Raw genomic sequence first — 27,423 nt, forward strand, 5'->3', positions numbered from 1 at the left:
ATGCTACAGCTTCGCCCTCTTCTCCTCAGCCATGAAGAGGGTGTTCCCAATCGCTTGGGATCAGACTACTCCATTGAGTTCCGGACCCTGGCAGCCACGGCCGGATGGGGGCACACCGCGCTGTGGAGCGCCTTCCAGAACGGGCTTTCAGAGCAGATCCTTGGCCAGCTGACCACCTGTGATCTGCCAACCTCCCTCGATGCCCTCATTGACTTGGCCATCAGAGTGGACACTCGGCTGAGGGAACGGCAAGCTACCAGGCATGCCCAGGAACCTGACCATCTCCAGCCTCCCCCAGTTCCTTGTTCCAGGCCCTCCTGAACCAGAACCCGAGCCCATGCAGGTGAGGCGAACCCATCTCTCACTACAGGAGAAAGAGAGGCGGGTGGTAGAGTGCCTCTGCTTATACTGTGGTGGACCTGGTCACCGCGGTAATAACTGTCCATTAAAAGACAACGTCCGTCAGTGAAGGGGGTCCTGACAGGTCCCATGGATCAATCCCCCTCAACCTCAAGATCCACTTTACTCGCCTACATCTTCTGGGAGGGGGCTCACCACCAAGTGCGAATCCTGATCGACTCCGGGGCAGACGCCAACCTGATCTGCTCTACTCTGATCCGTCGGCTGGGAGTCCCCACCTCCACACTCTCAGCACCAATGCACTCAATGGTGCACCCTTGGCCGCAGTCTCGACACCATCACCTCCCCTGCTGCAGATCCAATGGGAGATAATTGGACTGGGTCCGGTGACCCATCATGGGCTGGAGCCCCAACTGTCACCAGTCCTGTCTCCTGTCTGCCTCCAGTCAGCCTGATTCCTGTCCTGCTGTTGGCAAAACCCATCCTGACCTGTCCTCCGTCCCACCTGTCTACCATGACGTTGGACAGGTGTTCAGTAAGACCTGGGTCTGCTCCCTACCTCCTCACCGCTCATACGACTGTGCCACCCCCCCAGCGGTCTGATCCATCCCTCCTCTTCTCCAGCCGGAGCCGGGTTCTTCTTCTTGGAGAAGAGGGGCAAGTCCCTACGTCCTTCCATTGACTACCGTGGGCTCAATAACATTACAGTCAAGAACCGCTACCTCATCCCACTCATCTCCTCTGCCTTCTCATCCCATCCCTGCAGAAGTGCCAATACTTCACCAAGCTTGATCTTTGCGATGCCTACCACCTGGTCCATATCCATGAGGGAGATGAGTGGAAGACGGCTTTCAATGCCCCAGAAAATTATCATCCAGGTTCGTCTTTGTGTACCTCAATGACATCCTCATCTTTAATGCCACTCTGGAGGAACACGTCAGCCAAGTGCTCCATCGCCTCCTGGAGAACCGCCTGGTCATCAAAGCCGGGAAGTCTGAGTTCCACCAATCCTCCATCCAGTTCCTCGGCTGGGTCGTCTCTGGGGGCAGATTGAAATGGACCAGGAAAATACCTCTGCAGTAGCTAATTGGCCTCCTCCCACCAACCGCAAGGAGCTTCAATGCTTTCTTGCATTGGCCAATTTCGCCAGGTTCATCAGGAACTACAGTTCTGTCGCTGCTCCCCTGTCTGCCCTGACCTCCAGCAAAGTCACCTTTTGCTGGACCACTGCCGCCAACATAGCTTTCCTTGAGCTCAAGAGGTGCTTCTCCTTCGCTGCTGTCCTGGCCATGCCCGATCTTGAGAAGCAGTTTACCCTCAAGAAGTTTTTTCACAAAGAGCCCTGGACAACAAGGTCCATCCCTGTGCATTCTACTCTCATTGCCTCTGGCCCACGGAGAGGAATTACAGCATCGGCGACCGGGAACTGCTAGCAGTTAAGTTGGTGTTTGAAGAATGGCACCATTTGCTGGAAGGGGCTACCATTGTCGTTCGGACCTGGTGGTCCCTGTTTTTCAACCGCTTCACTCTGACCTACTGGCCTGGTTCACAGAACGTAAAACCTGACGCACTCTCAGCTCTTCAAGTAGATGAAGAACCTGCCACTATCCTGCCTCCTGTACCCTGGTCGTCGCCACACAGCTCAACATCGTCAGAAAAGTGGAGGAAGCCCTGAGGGGCTATCCTGTCCCGGACAGCACACCTGAAAACTGGCTCTTTGTCCCTGAAGCGGTCCGTCCGCTGACCTTGTCCTGTCTCGCCTGTCATCCTGGGGTCAACCCTATGGTAGCTCTCCTGGGGCGCCACTCCTGGTGGTCATCTGTGAAACCTGATATAGCTGACTTCATCGCTTCATCGCCGCCTGTCCTGAGTGCTCCACTCCTACACTTTGTCGTCCTGCCCATGCTCCCTTCCTCAAAAGAAATGGCTGAATGTTTCTACACGTCTTCCGCCAGCACGGCCTTCCCCTGGAGGTGCCCTCGGATCGAGGCGCTCAGTTCTCCAGTCAGTTCTGGGAGGTATTCTGCATGCTCATTGGCGCCAAACCACAATGCTTGTTGGGCTTCCTCCTCCAAACCAATGGGCAGATGGAGTGTCTCAACCAGGAGTTGGAGAAGACATTCCGCCGCATGATGAAGTCGTTGGCCTCCTGGGTGGATTGAATACACTCACAACTTGCTACCCATCTCCTCTACTGTTCTGTCTCCATTCACCTGCTGCCTGGGCTATCAGCCACCACTGTTCCCAAAGGAAGAGAAGGACATAGAGGTACCTGCAGCCCAACTCGTTTGTCAGGCCTGGAAGAAGGCTATAACTGCTCTGTACGAAAGGAAACATGGAACACAAAATGTAACAAAGATGAAAAAGTTTGCTGACCACCGCCACCCTGCCCCCCGTTACATTGTCGGCCAGAGAGTCTGGCTGTCCTCCAAGGACATTCCCCTCCACTCCACCTGCCACAAACTAGCCCCCAGATTCATTGGCCCCTTCACCATCACCCGTGCCCTTACCCCATCTGCTGTCAGACTTTGCTCCCACCTCCCTTACACTGCATCTATCCAGTGTTCCATGTTTCACAGGCAAAATTCTACGTCACCTCCCCACTTAGGCCTCTGGCCAAACCCCCTCCCCCATGTCTCGTCGAAGGCGGCCCTGTCTACACTGTCCCCGCATGCTGAAGGTTCATCCCCAAGGCCAGGGATGACAGCTCCTGGTGGAATGGGAGAGGTACGGGCCCAAGGAGAACTCCTGGGTGCCACATCCTGGACACCGCCCTCATCAATTACTTTTTCAAGGACCACCCTGAAATGGACACAAGAGGTGCCGGGTGTCTCCTGTAGGGGAAGGGCTTCTGTCAGGTTCTGTGTTTTTCATTGTGTCATTTTTGTCTTAGTTTTTAGTGTTTCCATGTATTGTTATCCTCTGTGCACACCATAGTCTGTTTCCATGTTTGTTCCATTCATTTATTCGTTTCATCTGTGTCTCGTTTCGTGTCTCTGCCTTCCCAGTCCTTATATGTACTTCCTTCCTGTCTACTGTCATTCTACTCGCCGATTCCTCGTTATTTTCTGATTGATTCCTGTTACAATCCGTTTTGTCTTTGACTTACACCTCTTGCTTTACCCATCTGTCTTGTTTTGATCTGTAGTTTATCAACCTGTTTTGGCTTTTTGACTTTCGTTTATGGATTCGGTTTTTGTTTGGCTTGCCCATTAGTTATCAACCCTTTGCCTGTGACTTCTACTTTGTTTTGGATTATCCCAGTTATCTCTCTCTTCTGGAATACTGAACCTCTGTGTGGACACTCGTTAACGAACTGCCTATTCCCTTCTGGCTATTGACCCTCGCCTGTATACTCTGCAACCAAGTTGATAATAAAAACTCTGTGTTCTTATACAAACACACTTCTGTGGTCTTGCTACTGGGTCCTGTTGTTCTGAGCCCTGACACACTGAACATCAGTGTTCCACATGGTTTATACTTGCTTAGGTACTATGATGAAAATACATTGTCAATATGTGGCTTAAGTGGAATTACAAAATACATCTTTCACACTGCACTGTAGTTAGCCCTTGATTATCTCATTGATAGCTCATTCTTTGTTCACACAAGCATTTGTTAACCCTGGGCTAAGTGATCACACTGGTTATTTTGGCACTGTGCTTGAGAATATTTTTGGGGGAACCCCAGAAAATGTTGTGCTAACCCTGCTCTGGAGCCTTAGCTCTGGCTAAAGTTGGTGCTAGCCCACTTTTGAAGTGTGAACACTCACTTAGGAGGCTCTTAGCCCTGGTCTAAGGACAGTGTGAATAGACCTAATATGTGGTTTCTCAATGTAGAGAAGCCATGGCATGCATAATCTGTGAAAGTGGGTTTGTGAGTAAAATATATACAGTGGGCTCCAGAATTATTGGCACCCTTGATAAATATGTACAAACATTCTGTAAACTAAAAAAGAAATACAGTTATTGACATAATCTTTAGCCTCACAGCAAGGAGGTCCTGGGTTCGAATCCCCGTCGGCCGGGGCCTCTCTGTGCGGAGTTTGCATGTTCTCCCCGTGTCTGCGTGGGTTTCCTCCGGGTACTCCGGTTTCCTCCCACTGTCCAAAGACATGCAGGTTAGACCGATTGGAGAGTCTAAATTGCCCGTAGGCATGAGTGTGTGAGTGAATGGTGCGTGTGCCCTGCGATGGACTGGCGACCTGTCCAGGGTGTATTCCTGCCTTTCGCCCAATGTATGCTGGGATAGGCTCCAGCCCCCTGCGACCCTGATCAGGATAAGCGGGTTCAGATAATGGATGGATGGATGGATGGACATAATCTTTATTTTCCAACATGTGTAAAGCAGCTTTATTAATGATTCAATGGAATCAACCAAAGTCTTACATTTTTTACATGAAAATATTGCTGTCAAACATACGTAGCCAATCGATAACCTCACTAATCTACATGAACCAATCTCAGTTCGCTATGCAGAAAATTCTCTTGTTATATGCATGTCTATGGTTTCATCCTGGAGCGGCTTCATACTTACAGTGCCCTCCATAATGTTTGGGACAAAGACCCATTATGTCTTGATTTGCTTCTGATTTGTCACAGTTTTAGATTTGGAATCAAACAATTACAGTAAAGTACATGGCCCTCTAGAACCTCACATAATGTACTATTTGGGTTTCTTTTCTTTAGAATGACAATTGATCTGAAGAAAAACAGACAAGTTGGAAATGATTCCCAGTGACATCATCTCAGTGGGTTGTTAATACTACTGTCACAAAAACTGTCCCAGGATCCCCAAGGTGTTTTTCATGATACAGCACAAGTGGGACATGTTATAATGGAATGGCCTGGAGTGACATTTTAATTAACAGCAATCTGTGAACCTGATGAAGCGTAAAAAGACCCGATGGGAGGTAGGGGTGGTGAAGTGGGAGTCCTGCCCAAAGGAATCCCAATGGCAAACAGGCTCAGGTGTAGTAGAGCCCGTTTAGCATGTGGAGACAGGCAATTGTCTCTCTCTGAAGTAATCACTTCTGTGCAATGGGTGTGCAGGAGACACAACCTTCTCTGTGATGTAAATGTCACTTTTCATCTTCAAAATCATTTGAAGGGAATGGCAATGAGTAATATACACTGTAAGGAAATGTTTTTAAAAACTGCCATTCCCATCTGCCATACATCACCATCTGTGTGATGTTAAAAAACAGCAATTATATGACACCCCCTTCAGTCTCCCAATTCATTCAGTTAAATCCTGGAGTAATGTTCCAAGAAAGAAATGTTTACATTTACTTTAGCATGTTCTATATTCCATAATCATGTCTAGAGATCATTCACAATTAAGTGTCATATGTGGGTGTCAGACTCCAGTTCTGAGGTGTTGCATTGTCTGCTGAGTAAGAAACTGGGCTTGTAACCTAAAGGTTGCAAGTTTGATTCTCAGGTAGGAAACTGACGTTGTACTCTTGGGCAAGGATTTAACCTGAATTAACACTTCAGTACATAACTTCAGCAAGCATCAGTATTTAACCACCTGTAAAAAAAAAAAAGCAAAGAACAATTGTATATGTCGCTCTGGATAACAGTGTCTGCTAAATAATAGTAATGTAACGAAAAGTACATGCAGACACTCCAGAATCTGAGTTTGACACCCCTCACCAAATGTGCTATTTAGGTTTCTCTCATTTAGAAAGAAAATAGACCTGAAGACAACAGAAACCAAGAGGGAAGTATGTGAAATACAGTGACATCATCTCAGTGGTTAGCACTGTCAGTGTCAAGTCAGTGAAAACAACTAGCCTATCCCTGTGGTGTTTGTTTAATTTGGCCTCAGCTACAGCACCAGTGGGACATGTTATAATGGAATGGCCTGAAGTGACATTTTAATGAACAGCGATCTGTGAACCTGATGAAGTGTAAAAAGGAGGGAGGGAGGGGTGGTGAAGTGGGAGTCCTGCCCCAGAAATTTACTTGTGACCTCTGAGGAGTGGACTCAGGTGTAATAGAGCCTGTTTGGCATGTGGAGACAGGTAACTGTTTATCTCTGAAATAATTACTTCTGTGCAATGGGTGTGCAGGAGATGCAACCTCCTCTATGATGTTGCATCATAGTTAATCTACTAGTCTGTAAGGGTGGGTGAGAGGAAATACAAGGCAATATCTGGAAACAAACCAAGATGTGATTGAATATACAATGTAAATGGCAACAAAAAATAATAGTAAGAAATATTGCATGTGTCTGTGTATTTCTGTATTTTTCTTTAAGAAAAAGAAAAAAAAGAAATAGGATTTATTTCTACAGAAATAGTTCACAAACAACATTGTGGACAAGCCTCAACTGAAAAGGTGGGGCAGTCCACACCTTCTTATACTTTACATATAATTTACTACTGTAAATAACAAATATAATCCTACATGCTCTAAATAAAAAGTTGTACATTTAAGTTATCATTTTGCTACACCTTGCAGTGGTCTATATCAGTGGTTCTCAGACTTTTATTACAGATGGAACCCATCATCCGGCTATGAAATAATTCCACATAATACAGATAAATACATTGTGATTAAATTCATTCAGTGGTTTTGTGTTTCATTTGGCAGTTTGCCTTTGCAATAAGAATGTCACCGACCAGGAAATAATATCTATGAGGTTCCGATAGTAGGGGCAGTCACACTGCATTTCGGCCTGTAGTGTAGTGGTTAAGGCACATGACTGGGACCCGCAAGGTCGGTGGTTCAAATCCCGATGTAGCCACATTAAGATCCACACAGTCGTTGGCCCTTGAGCAAGGCCCTTAACCCTGCATTGCTCTGGGGGAGGATTGTCTCCTGCTTAGTCTAATCAACTGTACACCGCTCTGGATAGGAGTGTCTGCCAAATCCCATTAATGTAAGGTAATGTAAAGTCATTTGTAGCAAGATTGCCCATAATCCATAGTGGTTTTGGGTTTTTCGCACAACCACCACCAGGTGGAAAATGTGAGGGTATAGGGTATATCTTCCACCACAGCACTTAATCTCGTTAGCACTGGCATCTCTTTTATAACTTTTAAAGATTAAAATAAATCCTATAGTAGGACTTTTGCTGTTTGTGGATGGTGTGACAAAGTTTTGGTACTTTGGTTGACCGTAATCGAATGCTTTCATTTTTATCATTCTACTGACCAAGTAGCCTACTGTTGAAAAGCAAATTGTATGAGTTAGTGCTATTGGCTTATGCTTGCTACATCATACTAACCTCATATGGGGACCAGTAAAGGCCAACAACACACTAGCACTTACTTCTTGGAAGTTTTATCACCACTGCTGAGAAGTAAAAAAGTGGATAAACTATGTTTTCTGTGAGAAATGTATTGTTGCGTTCACATGTTCAGTACATTCTAAAGCTCCATTTTCCCCTCCCTACATGAAGTTAACAAACAAACTTACATCCCTGTCCGGCTATAGAAGTGAACAGCTAACGTCGCCTAGCTGAGGTAATGCTAAGCTAATGTTAACAACATCTGTGTTTCTATACCAATGCTAGTTCCAAATACTTTGTAGGCTATTACAGGCTTAAATTGCAGTCTGGACCAGCTCCACCATGCACCACACGTTTACTATTTGATACGACTTTAGTAAGAGAAGGTTGACTCATAACAGCTATCTTGTGGCATGTAGCGAAGTTGTAAACAGTTGTTAGCTGATACAAAGCAATTTTAAATGTGGAACGGCTTGGCTGCATCGAGATGGCAAATTATGGAGATTTATTAACATGATCCAGAAATAAGAGACAATTCACAAACATGTTTTATATATCTACACACAAATATCTCTCAAGTTGTGTCTTCTGATTAGTACCAATGCATACATATTTGTATATTAAGGGCAAAGCTATCAGACAAATCAGAATGTTAGTTAACAGAGGTCGCCAAGATACTTCCAGGTGGCCATTCAGTGGCGGAATGAAGTTACATTTCTTTAAAATCGACTAAACCAGAGCTGTGTAGAAACAGTTAGCTATTTAACTATGCCGAAATCATGTTGTGTTTGGGACTGTAATGCCAATGTAATCAGGCACACAGTGGATAAGCCTTTTTCCGATTCTTAAAAGGGAGGATAACCTAGATCCTACATTCCATTTATAGGGTGGGCTCAGTTTCAACGGGTGCTTGGCACAGTCAATGACAGCTGACGCAAATGCCCAGCAAAAGTTTCAAAATGTCAGAAACGTGGGTGAAAAAACAAAACCAGAACTTCTGATTGTATTGCTCATGTCCTTCACAAATGTTGTTGGCAGACGTTCATCAACGGCCATATAGAGAAACACTGGGATGACAACTTTGTAAATATGAAACAATTAAACATTAAATCTGACCTTGCCTGTTGTAAAACTAGTTAGCTAGCTAACTAGTCAAGACAAAGACCATACCCTGACTTCTTGCAAGATAGAGAAAAAAGAAAGGCGTTATTTATCCAGATTGCTGATACAAGTTAGTAACCAATGCGCTGTTTAGCCAAGGGATGTGTCAAAAAGCCAGCTGTTTACACCTATCAAAATATTGTTTGTTACTATATTAATTAAATTTGGCCTTACTCCATTTCATAAACGTGAACTACGAATCTAGCATTGAATCATCTCGGATAACTGTGTGATTTCTTTAAACTTCAGGGGCTCAATATGAAAGAATGTATTTCAAATACTCATAATGTAACCCATGTTGTTTTTTACTCACAAATGAAACATAGCCTGAGCAGCCAAAATTTTGCAGATAAAAAATAAAATAAAATTAGTAATAATAGGCTACTTGAATTTCCTTGCTTTATACTAATTCCAGCAGAATGAAACATTAAATTATACAATTTTTCATGACTTCCCATGTGCTGGGAAGATCAACTGTAAATGTGGTGGCATTATCAAATAATCAAGTATATCAAAGTACACTTACGAATAAAATAAAATAGTAAATTCGTAACCAATTTCTTGTACACCATAATGGGCAGGCTCATAATGATAACATTAAAAGGTCCATGTTCCCTTCTAAATGCACTTCTTACAAAGATAGCTTGTTTGTTGACAAGAAGCTGGCTTACAACAGCTGAGCTAATTTCTGCTGAGTGTGATTGCACCAGGTGGTTTGTATTTATTTTGATTCATGTATGCCTCTCATGATGGCACTGCTGCCCCCATACTGTTGGAACCTGCAAGCACATCAGACTGCTCTGCTCTGTGCGCATATGCCACCTGGTGGTGGTTGTGTGAACAATTAATGACAAAAAATCTCCCGCTGGCTGGCAGATCTCCCTAGATAGAAGCACCAAATGAAACACAAAACCACTGCATGATATATAGTAATACCCTCTCAAACAAGGATTGTTGCAGTTATTTGAATAATTTGTAGGGGAAATGAAAGATGAAACTTTCTTATTTCTCAGTCATTGACACTCTATAAATCAAGACTATATACAGAAATCTCTCTTATACCTGCACTAAGTTTGTGCGCTTTGTGCACTAGTTTACACTTTGTCCATCAGACAGCCAGAAAGACACAACATGCTGTCTATCATAGGGATCCTCAAGAGAATCCATGCTGGGAGTCCTGGACTACAGTAACCTCTACTTGCAATTTATCTTGCTTAGGAGGTACAAGTTTTACATCTTGTGTTACTTATTTATATTACTTATTATAAGGAAATGGCATAGAAAAGAAAGAAAATGAAGAGGTTATGGCTTCAGGGTGCAAAATCTTTGAGACTATTGGTGCATATTTTTGTTTTATAATTATTTAATAATTTCTCAGAAGCAAATATTGTTGGTGACCTGTTATGAGAACAGTCATGGTTTCATTCTTCTCCCCACCATAGAATGATATATGGTATCATGATGCATGATATTTAGGACACAATCAAAATTGCCTGACACCATCAAAGTGCCACCTTTTGGTACTAAAACTCAATCTTTCGGTTTATAAAAACATTATTTCACGGGTGCACTTGAAGGTGGCACTTATTTGATTATCATGTCTGTTTTTAGCTCTAGTGGCATTTGTTCACCCTGTGAAATGCAGTTTTGTAAGTTGCTTTGGCTTAAAGCCCTCTTGTGGTGCAAAGCTGAAACAGCATGAAGTGGCATGTTTTACTGAGGACATCCTGTTTCCAACACTGTAATGAGGCTCCATTCAGCTTTTGCTCTATTGCCATTGTGCAATATAGATAAACATTTTTACACCAAATTCATATCACCCACGTTTGCCTGCCCATAATCAAATCATAAGTGCATTTTGATTAGATCTTCCTCAGCTCCTTAGCACAAACAGTGTACTAACAGGTGCACAAACCATTAATATTTTTATGAGAAATTAGAATGAATACACATTTACAGGAGTGGATCTGGCATGTAGAAGGGATTAGTTTTTGCCCTGAGATTGAGATTTTCACACTGAATGTTTCATATAATCTGTTTTAAATTGATTAAAAGTGTTTTTTATAATGAGTTCACTTCTCCCTGATGTGAGTGTCCCTGAGGTGAGGCAAGGTGAGGCAGGAGGAACAGTCAGAATAATAAGATTATGTCTGCTCAGTACAGCCATGTCAGAAAACACATCTGTAAGGAAAGAAGCAAGAGGAATGATTGCGATCTCTCTCTACTACTCAGGTGTTACTTTCTCATATAATGATACCTCATTCATGATGGGTGAGTTTTGAAATAATTTAGATAGGACAGCAGTGTAGGACCTGTAATAAATGCATAATGTCTATTTTCCTCTTTCAATAATAGCATTTTGGAGATTGGAGCTAAGAGACAAGGAAACAATAGCCTGCAGCTATTAAATGTTGTTTTTATTGTTGTTTCTATTTTAATTATCTTGCCTGCCCTCAGGGTTACCCCCCCCCCCCCACCCCCACCCCCACCCCCACCCCCACCCCCACCCATACAGTCTAGTACATTCATTATGATGCAACATCACAGCGAAGGTTGCATCTCCTGCATGCCCATCGCACAGACATCATTACTTCAGAGAAAAACAGTTACCTGTCTCCACATGCCAAATTGGCTCTGCTACACCTGAGTCCACTCCCCCAAGATCACTAGTAAATTGGACTCCCACTACACCACCCCTCCCTCCCATCAGGACTTTTTACGCTTCATCGGGTTCACAGATCGCTGTTAATTAAAATCACTTCAGGCAAGTCCAGAATGACATATGTCCCGCTGGTGGTGTAGCTGAGGTCACGTTCATAAACAGGACACCATGGGGAACCTGAGCCAGGAAACTTTGTTTGCTTGAATTGTGAAAGCAATGCTAACCTTCCACTTAGATAATGTCACCTGAAAAATCATGCATCTCCCACATGTTTTTTGTTTTGTTCAAATCAGTTTTCATTCTGAATGGCGGGTGGCCTGTAGCGTAGTGGTTAAGGTCAATGACTGGGACACGCAAGGTCGCTGGTTTGATCCAGCCACAATAAGATCCGCACAGCTGTTGGGCCCTTGAGCAAGACCCTGCATTGCTCCGGGGGAGGATTGTCTCCTTCTTAATCAAATAAACTGTCCGTCGCTCTGGATAAGAGTGTCTGACAAATGCGATTAATGTAATATAATGTGAATGAGTGAAACACAAACAGTGCAGTACCTTACACCACTGGTTCCCAAACTCGGTCCTGGAGTACCCCGTGTATGCTGGTTTTAGTTACATTACATTACATTACATTATTGGCATTTGGCAGACGCTCTTATCCAGAGCGACGTACAGTTGATTAGACTAAGCAAGAGACAATCCTCCCCTGGAGCAATGCAGGGTTAAGGGCCTTGCTCAAGGGCCCAACGGCTGTGCGGATCTAATTATGGCTATAGTGGGATTAGAACCACCGACCTTGGTGTCCCAGTCATTTACCTTAACCACTGCGCTACAGGCCAACCCCAATTGCAATCAAATAATTTTTACAAGATATTAATCTTTCTTAATTTTGTGCTTAATAGCTTTGCAATGGCATGAATAATAAAATGACCATGTCCATATTGTGCAAACAATTACATCAGAACAGGTAACAAATAAAAGACGAGGGTTAAGTAACAGGCTCATAATTAGGTAGTTGAACATGCGTTTAATTGAATTTGTTTCCTTAAACATATCAACAGAATCCAGGTTTGCCTTGTTATCACCTGCCTTTTCTTTAAATTCTTCAGTAACTATCCAAATGGTTACTTTTGGCACTTAGGAGCCTACTGATTTACTGCAGTCTTTAGTTGGTCAGGTAAAATAATTAACCACTTTTATGAAATTTTTGTGCAAAATGTATGCATTGTTTTCAATATAGCAGAAAATGAACATGAACATTTCATGGTGTGTATCTCACAAAATGTCGTTTAAGAGGGTAGGTAATCCCTCTAAACATGAAAAGCACAAAATTAATAAAAATGTACAGCTTGTTAAAATGATTGGATTGCTACTGTGGTTGGAAAGAAAATCAGCATACACAGGGGTACTCCAGGACTGAGTTTTTGAACCACTGCCTTATACTAGGAGTGTCAAAATAAGGTTCTGCAGGGCCGCATGTATTTACGGTTTTACTTTTAATCAACAGTCATTTAAGGCCTTGATACCAAGGTGTGTGTATTTCTCAGCTATCACTTCACTGGTACTAAAAATCACTGAAAACCTTCAAGCACTGCAACCCCCCTGGACATTATTCTGACACCTGTGTATAAGATCAAATTGTGTATGAATTGTGACCCATCACAAGGCCCCATCCCCGGTAACTGTTGCCATGTATGTCAAGCTGTCTGTGTCTGCCAAAGGAAGCATTGCATTGTCAACTATGGAAGCATGTGAACTACCAAAGGAATTTCAGTACATAGTGAAGATACATAAACTCATTCTATAAATAAATAATAAAGCCAATACTGATCACACTTAGCTAGTGATTGAAGCAGAAGATGAATATAAAGGAACAGAATACTTATTGTACAGCAGGAGAGGGCATACATTTTGTAATAATTGGCAAGTCTGAAGGCGAGAACATATTTGCAAACTAGCAATTTCAGTGGAAGATTAGGGGTGACGTATTTTCTCCCCTCAAATGCCATGTTTGTCCAATCATTGTTCTCATTATTTTTGTTTTCAGCAACCATTTTTTATGAGGTTTTTACAGTCAGACTTCTTTCAGCTGGTAAAATCTCACCCAAAAATCTGTAGCTGCTCCCAATCAGGCAGGTACAAAAAACAAGACTCTGGGCTCTTTCCAATCGCTTATTTCTCTCCAGTTTTTTCATTTCCTTGCTCCTGACCTGGAACCTCGATCGAGGTTTACCATATTTAAGGACATTCCAACCCCTTAAATATTCCTTCTAGGAGCTAGAAGTAGAAGTTAGGGACACTCAATCTAATCAAATAGTTTATTTTCATAATTTGGCAAAAATAAAGTGCTACAGAAACAAAACAATGTAGGCGAAAATGTACTCCTTTATTTTGCAATGAAATACTCAGTTATAAATAGGTACGAGATAAAAGTATACATTCCCAGATTCATAAACTTCTTGACCACAAGTGCATACGTGCCAACATTCACTGATCAGCTGGGTGTTTGTCCTGGAAAATATTTGCTGAAGTGGCGGAGCAGTCACGCAATTTTGCACAAGCCCTGAACATCTCGTAGTGTTTTTTAACATTAATTTATTAAATTAGACGGCCTAATCCCATCTCATGCGCAGCAGTGGGAATGACTGAAATAACTTGGCTTCGGAATAAGGGGGCTAGAACAGGGTGAAGGAATAAAGGGCTCGGGACTCAAAAAACAGGGCAAGACGACTAGCAAGGTGCAACTGAAAATGACAGGTATAAATACACAGGGGAATGAGACCAACTAGGCGGGGCATGGGAGTGAGGGCAGTCTAACAAATAAACATCAGGTGGGACACATGAAAGGTTAATGGCACAATAACGAGGGGGAAACGAAAACGTGGACTGGATTCACAATGACACACATGTAATACAAACGCCTCCAGACTGGGGAGTAGACAATTGCACAGAATCAGGAGATGCAGAGATACGGAGAGACAGGTGTGAATACTTTGCTGAAACTAAGCAAGTAATCAGGGATAGAATAGGGAGGCAGAGTTACAGAACAGAATTAAAACTGGAGATGCATTGGTAAGTTACTTAATTGATTTAAATTACAAATACCCAAAACTAGTGAATGTTAGTTTGTTAGTTAGACGAATATATTAGTGTGTTAGTATAATTAGTCCTGTACAAATTCTATGTTAGTTGGGATTAGTATATTGTGCTATGTACAAGCATAAAATGGAGAGAAAGCAGGTAAGTAAGGAAGTGCTTGAAGTTTCAAATAAATACACTTTGAGGTCCCCTTGCAAAAGAGATTTTGATGGTCTTTACTATAGTGTAGGGGCTACAACGTCCACATTCCCACAGGAAAATTCTGCGACGTCCACCACGAATGACGTCTAACTTGGTTCAGCCAATCCCGTAATGGCGGGAGCAATAAACGGTCCCGTATAAGAGCAAGACACGTTCTTGGGATCTCTCTTCTGGCTCTTCTGCTTCTTCTTCTGCTTCTTCTCTTCGACGCACCCTTTTTGGCCAGTCGCTTCAGCTCATCTGCTCCGAGACTCGGACAGAGGCTGAAGGCTGCACAGCGCACTACCAGGCCTACGGACGCACCCAGTTACCTCGCGGTAACTACGTGGCCTATAGTGAGTGGAAATTGTTGTACGCGGAACGCTACATCAGTTTACCCCAGCAAAGCTCACAACAACGAAACAGCAACAAACTTTTACACCTGGAAAAGGACCAGCGGATCAGACGACAACGCTGCTAAGACGCTAAGACGGGAACACCCCAGCCTGCGCATCACTCCCAGACACCATTCACAGCACCATCGCCGCTTCTACAAGGACAGCATGTCTTTTGGATCCAGCAATGCGTATGGACTCAGTAAGAAAACAAACATTCAGGCATAGCCAGTGTTTAGTTTAGTCTTAACTGTTTTTGTGAATCTGTGTTTCAATATTTACCATCCAACCATTGTAATGTGTTTGGTTAGCTACATATATATGTACGTGAATTGATTCGCCGTCTTTTGCGCATATATAGAGTAAAAGTACGCAAGTAGTCCCTTCTCACAGCTAACTCTAACTCATTACCACACCCAGAACTCTAGCGACACGCGCGCTTGCGCGCGCCACAAACACGCACACACACATACCCAACTAAATTTCCTTACTAACTTCCCGTTAGTTTATCTGTTATGTGTTTGTATGTTTGTTTAATAAATATATTTTATTAAACCCCGGTGTCCGTTTTGGAATCGCATAGACATGAGAGCCGAGTTAAAGCAGTCTTTCGAAGAACTTCCAACCTTCAGGTTATCGGTATGTTCAATCATTAATATTGGTTATTTTAATTAATTGAAATACTAAATTTGTGGTTAGATATTCCTGATAATAGTAATTTTATGAGACTGATTACTTTTTGCAGTTATACTGCTACACAACGTTTAACTGGCGCCCCGGTTTCGTAGAGAGTAAAATCCCTGCGTTATTTGGCGGCCCGTGCGAGGACCCTACATAATTTGGAGTCCCGTGCGAGGACCCCTACATATTTTGGCGCCCCGTGTGAGGAAGACTAGCTTTGGCTCAAATTTCATGTCTTGTGACTTCATAACGAATTCCCCATCCTAATTTGGAGCTCTGCGTGAGAAAGACGAGCTTTGGCTCATGTCACGTGCCTCCAGAACGAATTCTCGGCATTCTTTCTCAGCTAAATTGCCACCAGTGCAATCTTTTGAAAATACCGCTAGATGTCACCCTTGTACCATTTTTGAAAGCCTGCATGAGCCGCTTTCTCAATATACTGCCCCCTCGTGTAACATTGTGGCATTACATTCGTAATCTTACACGGTAGTTTGTTGATTGGCATTTACCTTCCGGTATAATACGTATTATCAATAATAGTATTATTAGCCGCACTGTATTATTAATTATAATTACTTGGTCAAAGTAATTTTAATAATTAATTGAATTTTACATTTAAATCCAAATTTAATTGTAATTTCAACCAATCACATTCTGGTATTTAGGATTAATGTGATCAGCATCACAGTTCCTATTTTACGGTCTGAATATCCGCCATATGTTTGTTCATTTTGCTGTTGTTGCATTGCAGTACCGCTAGTGCAACTCGAGTCCCTGTGTGATGCTATAGCTACCTTGTACGATAGTTAGAGAATATTCAAAGAGCGTTTTAAATTCTTTATCCTTCATCACAACTTGTATGTTGGATTGTGATTTTGGTGAACAATTCATTGCCAACTTTTAGGAGCTCAAGGCTCTTGTGAAATAGTTAACTTCAAGAGTACCCTCTTAAGTTACTGATTCAGCTTTTAGCTTTATTTGGCGTGAGATATGGAACCCATATCTATTGATGAGTACCTTTCCTTTTTAGCCCAAGGTTTAGCACCTGGCTACGTAGCTTTCCTGAATCAGATGAACCTCACTGATTGTAGGAAAGAAATGTTCTCCTTAATCAACGAGAAAGGTCACTCCCCCACCCAGTCAAAAGACCCAATTCTAAGTTGTCTGGTCTTGAATTTTGCCAGACAGATTAGTCTTGCTCTTCAGAGCAACAAAAACTTAGACTCAGAGATGGCATACCTCAGAGGACAACACACCAGTGTTTTACTTGAGCTTCAAACTGTTGGCAAGAAAGCAGTACAATACTTGCGTGATCTGCATTCAGCCGAATCAGATCTTTGTTCCTACAGAGAGGAATTATTTCAGTTGAAGAGTGGATGCCACAAGCTACCACATCCACTCTCTTCTGTAAGCCTGCTTTCTCAGGCTTGCCCAACTCCAACTTCTCCTGCTTCCTCCTTACACCACAAGGCAGGGGAAGGGGGGTCACAAATTGATTCGGGTTTGTCAGATCCCGGTTCCACAACTTGCTCTGATGGACACTCGTCAGTCTCCTCAGATTGCAGTGCTGTTGACCACCCATGCAATGGTTTGCCCACCTCTTCCCTGGAGAGGGAAAGGGGGGACTCCATCCCAACGGTGGTCCATCTCCGCAAGGGAGAAACAGTCAGGCAAGTACAGGACTGCACCTTCCATGCCCACCCCTCTCGTGAGGAGGTCAGGGAACCCTCCCGTGGACACGGTAGAGGAGATCTAACGTTATTAATTGGGCACACAAAAAGCAACGCTAATCCCGCTAGCTTTCCCTTTATAACTGAGAGGATAGGTGACAGCTCTGTTCAGTACACTGACAGCGACAATTCATCTTCTGCCAACCATTGTGAGAATGACTGTTTTGTAGCTCCACCCCCTAAACCAAACCGAGGACGTCGAGCTCCGCATGAAACGCATTCACATTCAAATGTGATTTCAGTCTCTCCTTCTCCAAACAGGCAGACGAGTGCAACTTCACAGGGTCTTCGCTTTGAGGAGCTAGAGGCCATGGCGAAGTATGTCCACACATTTGACCCCAAGGACTCCAAATTTAACATTCAGAGTTACTTGAGAGAAGTTGACAACTGTCTCTCGGATCTGCCCAGGGCAACCGATCGAGAAAAGGTCCGACTTGTATGGAAAACCTCTACCAGAGAGATCCATACATTTATGGAACAACTTCCACCACAGGTTCGTTCCAGCTATCCCAAGGTTTGTGAAGCGTTGGTAGCTGAGTACCTGCCATGGTTTGATCAGGCCACAGCCATGATCAAATCTGTGGAGGTTAAACATAGCCGTACAGAACGACCAAAATACTTTTACCAACGACTTAAACATGCATTTTTCCAGGGCAGAAACGGACCAGGTTTTGATGAAGATCAAGCCTTCAAATCCCTTTTTGTGCACAACCTGCACCCCTGCGTCCGAACTCATGTTTCACTGTTTTCAAGGGGCCAACACTCAGCCCTTGAATTAAGAAATGAAGCCCAAATGGTCTGGGACACTTTAAGGATTGTGCCCAGGAACGAGGTATTGGAAACAGCTAAGCACGTTGTTCCAACCAAGCCCGCCGGCACTTCCCAAGTTGCCCCATTAAAATCAAATGGCTCAAAACAACGGCATGTGAGTAAGTTCCCGGTTAAGAGCCACCGTGGTCGCTTCTCACACTCTGATTCCAGCCGGAATTGGAGAGAAGACCGACCCGGTAGGCCCAAGCCTCAGAGTCACCAGCATGACTCTGATAGGGAAGATACCTTGTCTGAAGAGAGCTTCTTCAGTTCCTCTGAGGACAACTAAAGCCTCTAACCTTTGTTCAGTAGTGTGTATGCCTTGAGTAACCACTCCAAAGAGCTATCTGGTCTTGTTCAACCTCCATCAAAAGACGTTGAATAAGACTGATCTATAGCCGTGGTCTCCTCACAGGCAGACTCCCAGCTGAAGCTTTGACCACTTTCTTTTGCACACCTTTCCTACCAAAGGGGGGTGGCAAAGTATATTGCCACACCCCAGTGTGCCTTACTCCACCTCTTCCCCAAGCAAGACAAGACCACTTGTGAGCTTACCACATCATTTAGAAATGAGACCACCTCTCCATTTCCTTCCTGATTACACAGCCATAAGGTTGGCTGGACACCATCCAATAACTAACAAAACACCTGAACTAACAAAACGACTAACCCTTTCACCAAGGTTTCTCATGTTTTGTGACAATGTATTCACTGTTCGACCTTAGTGTTTCACATTGTTTGTATCATGTGTTTTAGACCAGTTTAGTTAATTGTTGATAAATGCCTGGATGTTTGTCAGTCAATTGTGAACTGTGTTACCGACCCAATGTACTTGACCTGTGGACTGTGAACTGACTTTTATGCTCTCAAGGAACACTGGCTTCAGCCGCATCCTGAGACCACAGGGGGGATGTAGGGGCTACAACGTCCACATTCCCACAGGAAAATTCTGCGACGTCCACCACGAATGACGTCTAACTTGGTTCAGCCAATCCCGTAATGGCGGGAGCAATAAACGGTCCCGTATAAGAGCAAGACACGTTCTTGGGATCTCTCTTCTGGCTCTTCTGCTTCTTCTTCTGCTTCTTCTCTTCGACGCACCCTTTTTGGCCAGTCGCTTCAGCTCATCTGCTCCGAGACTCGGACAGAGGCTGAAGGCTGCACAGCGCACTACCAGGCCTACGGACGCACCCAGTTACCTCGCGGTAACTACGTGGCCTATAGTGAGTGGAAATTGTTGTACGCGGAACGCTACATCAGTTTACCCCAGCAAAGCTCACAACAACGAAACAGCAACGAACTTTTACACCTGGAAAAGGACCAGCGGATCAGACGACAACGCTGGTAAGACGCTAAGACGGGAACACCCCAGCCTGCGCATCACTCCCAGACACCATTCACAGCACCATCGCCGCTTCTACAAGGACAGCATGTCTTTTGGATCCAGCAATGCGTATGGACTCAGTAAGAAAACAAACATTCAGGCATAGCCAGTGTTTAGTTTAGTCTTAACTGTTTTTGTGAATCTGTGTTTCAATATTTACCATCCAACCATTGTAATGTGTTTGGTTAGCTACATATATATGTACGTGAATTGATTCGCCGTCTTTTGCGCATATATAGAGTAAAACTACGCAAGTAGTCCCTTCTCACAGCTAACTCTAACTCATTACCACACCCAGAACTCTAGCGACACGCGCGCTTGCGCGCGCCACAAACACGCACACACACATACCCAACTAAATTTCCTTACTAACTTCCCGTTAGTTTATCTGTTATGTGTTTGTATGTTTGTTTAATAAATATATTTTATTAAACCCCGGTGTCCGTTTTGGAATCGCATAGACATGAGAGCCGAGTTAAAGCAGTCTTTCGAAGAACTTCCAACCTTCAGGTTATCGGTATGTTCAATCATTAATATTGGTTATTTTAATTAATTGAAATACTATATTTGTGGTTGGATATTTCTGATAACAGTAATTTTATGAGACTGATTACTTTTCGCAGTTATACTGCAACACAACGTTTAACTGGCGCCCCGGTTTCGTAGAGAGTAAAATCCCTGCGTTATTTGGCGGCCCGTGCGAGGACCCTACATAATTTGGAGTCCCGTGCGAGGACCCTACATAATTTGGAGTCCCGTGCGAGGACCCCTACAATAGCAACAGCCTACAAGTGAAATACATTTATGAGACGGGTGCGTGGGGGTTGGACCCAAAATGCACGACTCAGAAACAATAGTAAAATAAAGTCCCGTTAGGGCTTTATTCGGGACGAGTCCCAGGAGCGTAGTCAATACAAGCAAAGTCCATACACGAAGATCCAGCCAAACAAATACAAAACAAAGAAAAAGCACGGTGCCGAGGGAAGAGGCAATCTCGTAGTCGGTAGGCGTGCAGGGAGGTCCGGTAGCAGGAGAGCAGTCAGCGGGGCAGATGAACAGGCGGACGGCAGGCAGAGGCGTAGTCGTGGGCGAAGCGGGAGTCGAAACCATGAAACAATCAGCGGGGCAAAAGTACAAAAACGGTAGGCGGGGACGTAGTCGAGAAACAAAACGAAGGTCACAAAACAGAAATCAATAGTCGATGGTCAGTAAACAGGCGTGGATCGTAACGTGTAATCAAACTGTAAGTAATGCTCAAGAGTTGCGTGAAAAGACAGAGGCAGACAATTTCGCAGTGAACAGTTGCGCGACTGGGCTATAAATGCAGGTGTAGACAGGTGTAGACAATTAGTAAGAGCGTAGCAAGGAAATGGAAAACAGGTGCGATGGATGACAAGTTTAACAAGGAGATTAGTAATCGTTAGTAATAAACCTATCCTGCCCTAGCATTAGTAAATTAGTAAATGACATGCACGAGAAACGTAAGGAAACATGAACACATGATTAGTCTTGTTAGTTTCTACCCAATCCTGATCTAGCGTTAGTAGTTTTAGTAAATAGACAAATAGAACATTAGGGGAGTGAAGGACAGAACGAGAGAGAGAGAGAGAGAGAAAAGGCGGAACGCAAGGTTTGCGGAAAAACATGTAAAAGTGTATGCATAACAACGACCAGTTAAACGTAACAATAAACATACATCGAAACATAACACAAAGCGAAACTAAGACGATAATCACTCAACATAACCAGGTAATATAATCGTATGAAAACATAACTAGACATGACAAGAAAATAAATCGTAACGAAACATAACTAAACAACATGACGAACCTAGACAACATAATACATGATAAAACACTACGTGACTAAGACAACATGAATAAACATAAATCAACATAAAACATGGTGAGACAGACCTGAAACGTGACAATTTATGCATTAATCACGTGATTCGGTCCTGTTGAGGCCAAACTGCGCCTCCTCAGTAGGTTCAGTCAGGTGTTGCTGAACTCTAATATTGATTCCAAACAAACTCAATACTGAAATCAAGAATGATCTAAAAAAATAAGAACATCATTATACAGATTAATGTTTAATGAAGTAAAAACAAGTACTTCATGATACAGAGTTAATGCATGTATATATGAGCATTTATACAAATGATATATGTGACAGTAACAAAAAAACTGGTTATATCAAAGGATATAGTGTAATTAATTATAACAAAACAGCATGTTCTTCCACAGTCCATCATGGAAAAGAAAGAACATGCTGGCTTGCCTTTAACCCTTTCCACTTTGCCTGCCCTAGAGGGCAATTTCGACCTATATTGTACTTGTCCTATAAAAAGTGTCAATATCTAAAAAACGATTTACTGCTCACATGTGGATTATACCATTCAGAAACTTCAAACGGAATAAATATATGTCAGAGACACATATTTTGTGTATACATGTACATACAGAATACAAATGAATAAAAAAATACCTTATGTTTTTATAGTTTAGCAGTGAATATCTCAATTTCTAACCCAGATCTACTTTATACTTTATATTCTACTTTATGATTTTGTCAACTTCTACACAAAATATGGGAAAGATATCAACAAGCATTCAAATTCCACCTATAACCAGATGTCCTCAAGTGTCCTCAAATCTCCAAATACAAAACATCTGCATATCTTTTTGTCCAGACACATGTTTTCTATTAAAACAGATTTTTGATACAAAATGTAAAGAAAATTAACCTTCAGGTGTGTTTTATTCACATACATTATTAGGCATGCAGATGTGTTCAAGAGGTTCAGCAGTTGTTCAGAACAAATGTCAGAATGGGGAAGAGTTGTCACTGTGCTCTTGAAGAAATTTTAGCAGGACGGAAGTCTTCCATCTATTTGGAAAGAATGACTCTCACTGTGATTCTGTGGAGCCTTTCCAGACCTATATATTTCAACTACTTTTTGTGTCATCTGTTTTCAAATTTCCTTTGATTGTGGCATAGTCTGCTTGTAGAAATGTTGTGGTGATTACTTCACTCTGATGGCACAGGCTCAATGTGAGCCTCTAAGATTTTGATTCACCATGGCTGGCCACAATAAAACCTGGCTGATTTCAATCAGCTGAATCTATTAATCAATTCGGTTAATTAGTTGAGTAATTAAGGGGGCAACTACCTTTTTACATGAGTGTAACTTTTTTCATAAAATAAATGGAATAATAATAAAAAAGTGTTTTCTGCCAACTTGGTTTCCCTTTGTCAAATATCACATTTTGTCTAAAGATCTGAAACCATTCAGTGTGACAAATATGCGATAATAGAGAAAATATTTTTTTTGCAGCACTGTATATAAGAATTGCATCAGAATGAGTGCTTCTGAAATGGAAATAGCATTTACAATATTTAGCCTTAAATTGCTACTGAGTGCAAAACCGAATGAATGGAGCTGTAGGTAGGTATGCACTATTAACTCTCTTAGGGAGGTGCAGGTGCAGTCTCATGGTAGCATTAGGGCAGATTAGTCACTCCTGAAGCAGCAGTGCTCGACTGGCTGTCTCCCCAGCAGTCACACACTGCCTGCAGCACTGCCGTAATGATCTGTTCCCAAACACCAGCATCACTTATTGCACAAAGCAGCCCTTAATGACTCATTAATGCACAGGTTAAGTTACACTACTGAGAGTCTTTTTCTGCTCTGAGCAACAGGAAGGGAGATAGGGATCTCCGGGCTTGAGTTTAAAGCACTACCATTGGTGCGCTATTTTTTAAAACAAGATTCCTTCAAGCCCTTGTTATTATGTGTGTCCATCAAAAACGTATTAAATAAAGTATCCTTCCACTCAGGAAATCTGTAATGTGTGCTCTTTGAATGCTGTGTACTCCTTGCATGCAAAGTCAAATGACCCTGTTTCTCTTACTTCAGAAGGGCTCCCTTTTGGCCCAGTGAGGCAGAAGCCTTTCAAAGTAAAAATAGCACACGTCTCCTTCTATTAGCTTCTTGTGTGCAGAAGTGATTGGATTTTTGTTATTATTTGCAGTTGCACATCCGATTGCTCCATCTCCACTACACCCCCACATCATCCCACCCCAGGGAGTGGGGCTGGGCTCTGCTGAGATGGCCATGACTATAAAGAGAAGCTCCTGTAGAGTTTGCGGGGGGACCACGATGCATGCTCGAATGTGGGGCATTCTTTGCACGCTTTCCTCAGTCCTCCTCTCCGCTTCCCAGCAGCAGCTGCGCACATGCCGTCCCCTCTCTGGATATGACCCCCTCCCAGCCCTGGTGAGGGAGGGTGACATCACTCTAGGGGGGCTTTTCTCCCTCCATGACTCAGTGCTGGAACCTGGCCTGTCCTTCACCTCTGAGCCTGACCCCACACTGTGTGCGGAGTGAGTGAGAGAGATTGTGTCTGCGGAGATTAGGGAACACTCCTCCGGTGACATTCTTTTAAGGTTGAGTGAAGTTAGAAAGATGTGAATGTGTGTGGTGTGATTGGAATGGCTACATTTTTACCTCCTCCAGGATGTATGATCACTGCACCCTGGGATCTCTTCTGTCGCCAGGTTTAACTTCAGAACATTCAGGTGGATGCAGACCATGATTTTCGCTATAGAAGAAATCAACAGAGATGGTCGCCTGCTCCCAAATGTGACCCTGGGCTACAAGATCTACGACTCCTGTAGCACGCCCTTTCATGCACTCCGGGCAGCTATGACCCTCTTGAGTCAGCAGGATGAGGGCAGCAGAGAGACACACTGCAGGCCACAGGTACCCATTGTGATTGGTGATGGAGGCTCCACTCTGTCCTTAGTTGTGGCACATTTGCTGGGCATCTTTCATGTCCCACAGGTAAGCAACAGCCAGTGATTTTAAAAACCTGTCTTGGTTCAGTGTTCAATCGCTAAGTCTTACTGTTTTATACATTTGCTTTGCTTTGGCTCACTTCATTTTGCATATAGTCATATACTCGTAGTTGTAAAACATTCACTTCAGTTTATGACTTGAAAAGCATGGCACATGCTTTCTGTCAGAGTCTGTTGTTTGTTCAGGGGAGGCTGCTGCTGTAAGAGGCTGTTGAGTCTGAGGCAAGGCTGATACTGGTTTATTAGCTCTCCTTCCTCTTTTCAAGGTAAGCTACTTCTCCAGCTGTGCATGTCTGAGCAACAAGGATGAGTTCCCTGCCTTTCTGAGAACTATGCCCAGCGACTTCTTCCAGGTTGACGCCTTTGCTCTACTGGTGCGTCACTTCGGCTGGACCTGGGTGGGCTCTGTGGCTGGGGATGATGCCTACGGCCGTCAGGGCGTCCAGATCTTCAACACAGAGGTGAAAAAGCTGGGGGTTTGTGTGGCGTTCCATGAGATCATCCCGAAAAATCACGCAGCGGTGCGGATGTCCCGCATCGTGGAGAGGATCCGGCTCTCAGGGGCCCGAGTGGTGCTGGTGTTCGCCCTGGAACAGGATGCGGGGGCGCTGTTCAGGGAGGCGCTGAGACAGAACCTGACAGGGATCCAGTGGCTGGCCAGCGAGGCCTGGATCACCGCTGCTGTGCTCTCCCGTCCACTTTTCCATCCCATCCTGCAGGGCTCGGTCGGGTTTGCCATACGCAGGGCTGATATCTCCGGGCTGCAGTCTTTCCTCCTGCGACTGCACCCCTCTATGGCCCAGGATGACCCCTTCTTCTCTGAGTTCTGGGAGGAAACCTTCGGGTGCTCCTTAGAAGCAGGCAGGAGTGACAAGCCTCACTGCGTGGGCACTGAACAGCTAGCCAGCACACAGAACATCTACTCCGATGTCACTCAGCTCAGGATTTCATACAACGTTTACAAGGGGGTTTACGCCATCGCTCATGCCCTGGATTCCATGCTTAAATGTGAACCAGGCAAAGGCCCTTTCCTGGGCTGGTCCTGTCCTAACACTGCTAGCATACAACCATGGCAGGTAAAGCCACATATCTTTCATTCAATGTTATTCAGTAAATGTAGGTTTCCCCCAAGTAGTTATTCTCTAAAAACACTCTTTTCTCACAGCTTCTACACTATTTAAAGCAGGTGGAGTTTTCCACCAGCTTTGGAGAACGGATTAAGTTTGATGAGAACGGCGACCCTGTGGCAATGTACGATCTCATTAACTGGCAAATCACAGGGAACGGAACAGTGGAATTTGTCACCGTGGGTAGATTTGATGGCACACTGTCCCTCACCCACAAACTAGAAATTTATGAAGATGTAATTGTGTGGAATGGACAACAGAAACAAGTAATCATCTAAAATTCCTGACAAAATTCATGCTTTCAGTAATCATCTAAGATCTTTTTTCAGTTATATATTGTAGTTACTGCAAATGTGTTTTTGGTCATGCAGTATATGACTCTAAGCAACGTTTTTGGTTATTTACTTCTGACTGTAAACAGGATTTTCTGCCAGGAATCCATTAAATGTTCTCAATAGAGTTTTGTGTGCTGCATTGCCCTGAGTCACACAGCTCTTATGTACTCTGTCCTACAGGTCCCTTACTCTGTCTGCAGCAATAGCTGCCTCCCTGGAACCCGCAAAGCCATCAAGCCCCAATTCCCTGCCTGCTGCTATGACTGCATTATATGCACAGCTGGGGAAATCAGTAATCAGACAGGTGATCCTCTATCCTCCGAGATACTTTTTGCACGCAGGACAAACTGTCGTTGCTCTGGTCGGCTGAGCTTAAATCACTGAGCTTGCAGCGCATGGAAAATATTTGCATGCCATACAAGCTCTTTTCGTTTTTCCAGATGCCATAGAGTGTCTGAAATGCCACCCGGAGTTCTGGTCCAACGCAAGAAGGGACGAGTGCGTTCCGAAGCAGGAGGAATACCTGTCGTACAGGGACACCATGGGTGTCACGCTCCTCGCCGTGGCCCTACTGGGCGCATGCTGCACGGTTATGGTGGGCTTAATCTTCGTCTGCCACAGGACCACACCCATAGTCAGAGCCAACAACTCGGAGCTGAGCTTTCTGATCCTGTGCTCGCTGATGCTGTGCTTCCTGTGCGCACTGGCCTTCATCGGCCAGCCCACCGCGTGGTCCTGCATGCTCCGCCACAGCGTTTTCGGCATAGCTTTCGTCCTCTGCATCTCCTGCATCCTGGGCAAGACCATCGTGGTGCTGATGGCCTTCCGGGCCACCCTCCCCGGGAGCAAGGTGATGCAGTTGTTCAGCCCAAAGAGGCAGAGAGCCATCATCCTCTTGTGCACTCTGATGCAGGTGCTTATCTGCAGCCTGTGGTCGGCCTTGTCCCCACCATCGCCGCAGAGGCTACTGATGCGCGATAGCGCTCGGGTGGTCCTCCTGTGTAACGTGGGCTCAGCTCTGGCGTTCTCGCTGGTGTTGGGCTACATCGGCGTGCTCTCCTGCCTCTGCTTCCTGCTGGCATTTTTAGCCAGGAAGCTCCCGGGAAACTTCAACGAGGCCAAGCTCATCACCTTCAGCATGCTAATTTTCTTCGCCGTCTGGATCGCCTTTATCCCAGCCTATGTCAGCTCACCCGGGAAATACACCACGGCCACAGAGATCTTCGCCATCTTAGCGTCCAGCTTCGGACTCCTGGCCTGTCTGTTTTTCCCCAAATGTTACATAATACTGCTTAAACCAGAGAAAAACACCAGGAGGCATCTTATGCCCAAATCCGAAAGACGATATTAATTGCGTTACTCCTTGAATATAAAATAAAGTATAGGCTTTTCAATGTTGTGCAATA

The 27,423-nt window shown here is 44.0% G+C and overlaps 1 protein-coding gene across 1 annotated transcript; it reads left to right on the forward strand.

The window, feature by feature from the left end:
- LOC133107531 (extracellular calcium-sensing receptor-like) lies at positions 1–27,368 on the forward strand. The gene is made up of 13 exons (XM_061216518.1): positions 1–248; positions 516–669; positions 956–1,017; positions 1,239–1,439; positions 1,565–1,724; positions 2,002–2,378; positions 3,041–3,180; positions 23,901–24,081; positions 24,256–24,541; positions 24,822–25,631; positions 25,721–25,948; positions 26,198–26,321; positions 26,458–27,368. Exons 1-13 carry the CDS (start codon positions 1–3, stop codon positions 27,366–27,368), a joined length of 3,882 nt encoding a protein of 1,293 aa, XP_061072502.1.
- The last annotated feature ends 55 nt before the right edge of the window (positions 27,369–27,423 follow it).

Source organism: Conger conger, chromosome 13, assembly GCF_963514075.1.
Source record: "Conger conger chromosome 13, fConCon1.1, whole genome shotgun sequence".
NCBI lineage: Eukaryota > Metazoa > Chordata > Actinopteri > Anguilliformes > Congridae > Conger > Conger conger.

Coding starts and splice junctions, on each gene's coding strand:
- LOC133107531 (XM_061216518.1), top strand. CDS start 1: ATGCTACAGCTTCGCCCTCTTCTCCTCAGCCATGAAGAGGGTGTTCCC. Junction 24,082..24,255: donor GACCCCACACTGTGTGCGGA/GTGAGTGAGAGA, acceptor TTCTGTCGCCAG/GTTTAACTTCAGAACATTCA. Junction 25,949..26,197: donor GGAATGGACAACAGAAACAA/GTAATCATCTAA, acceptor TCTGTCCTACAG/GTCCCTTACTCTGTCTGCAG.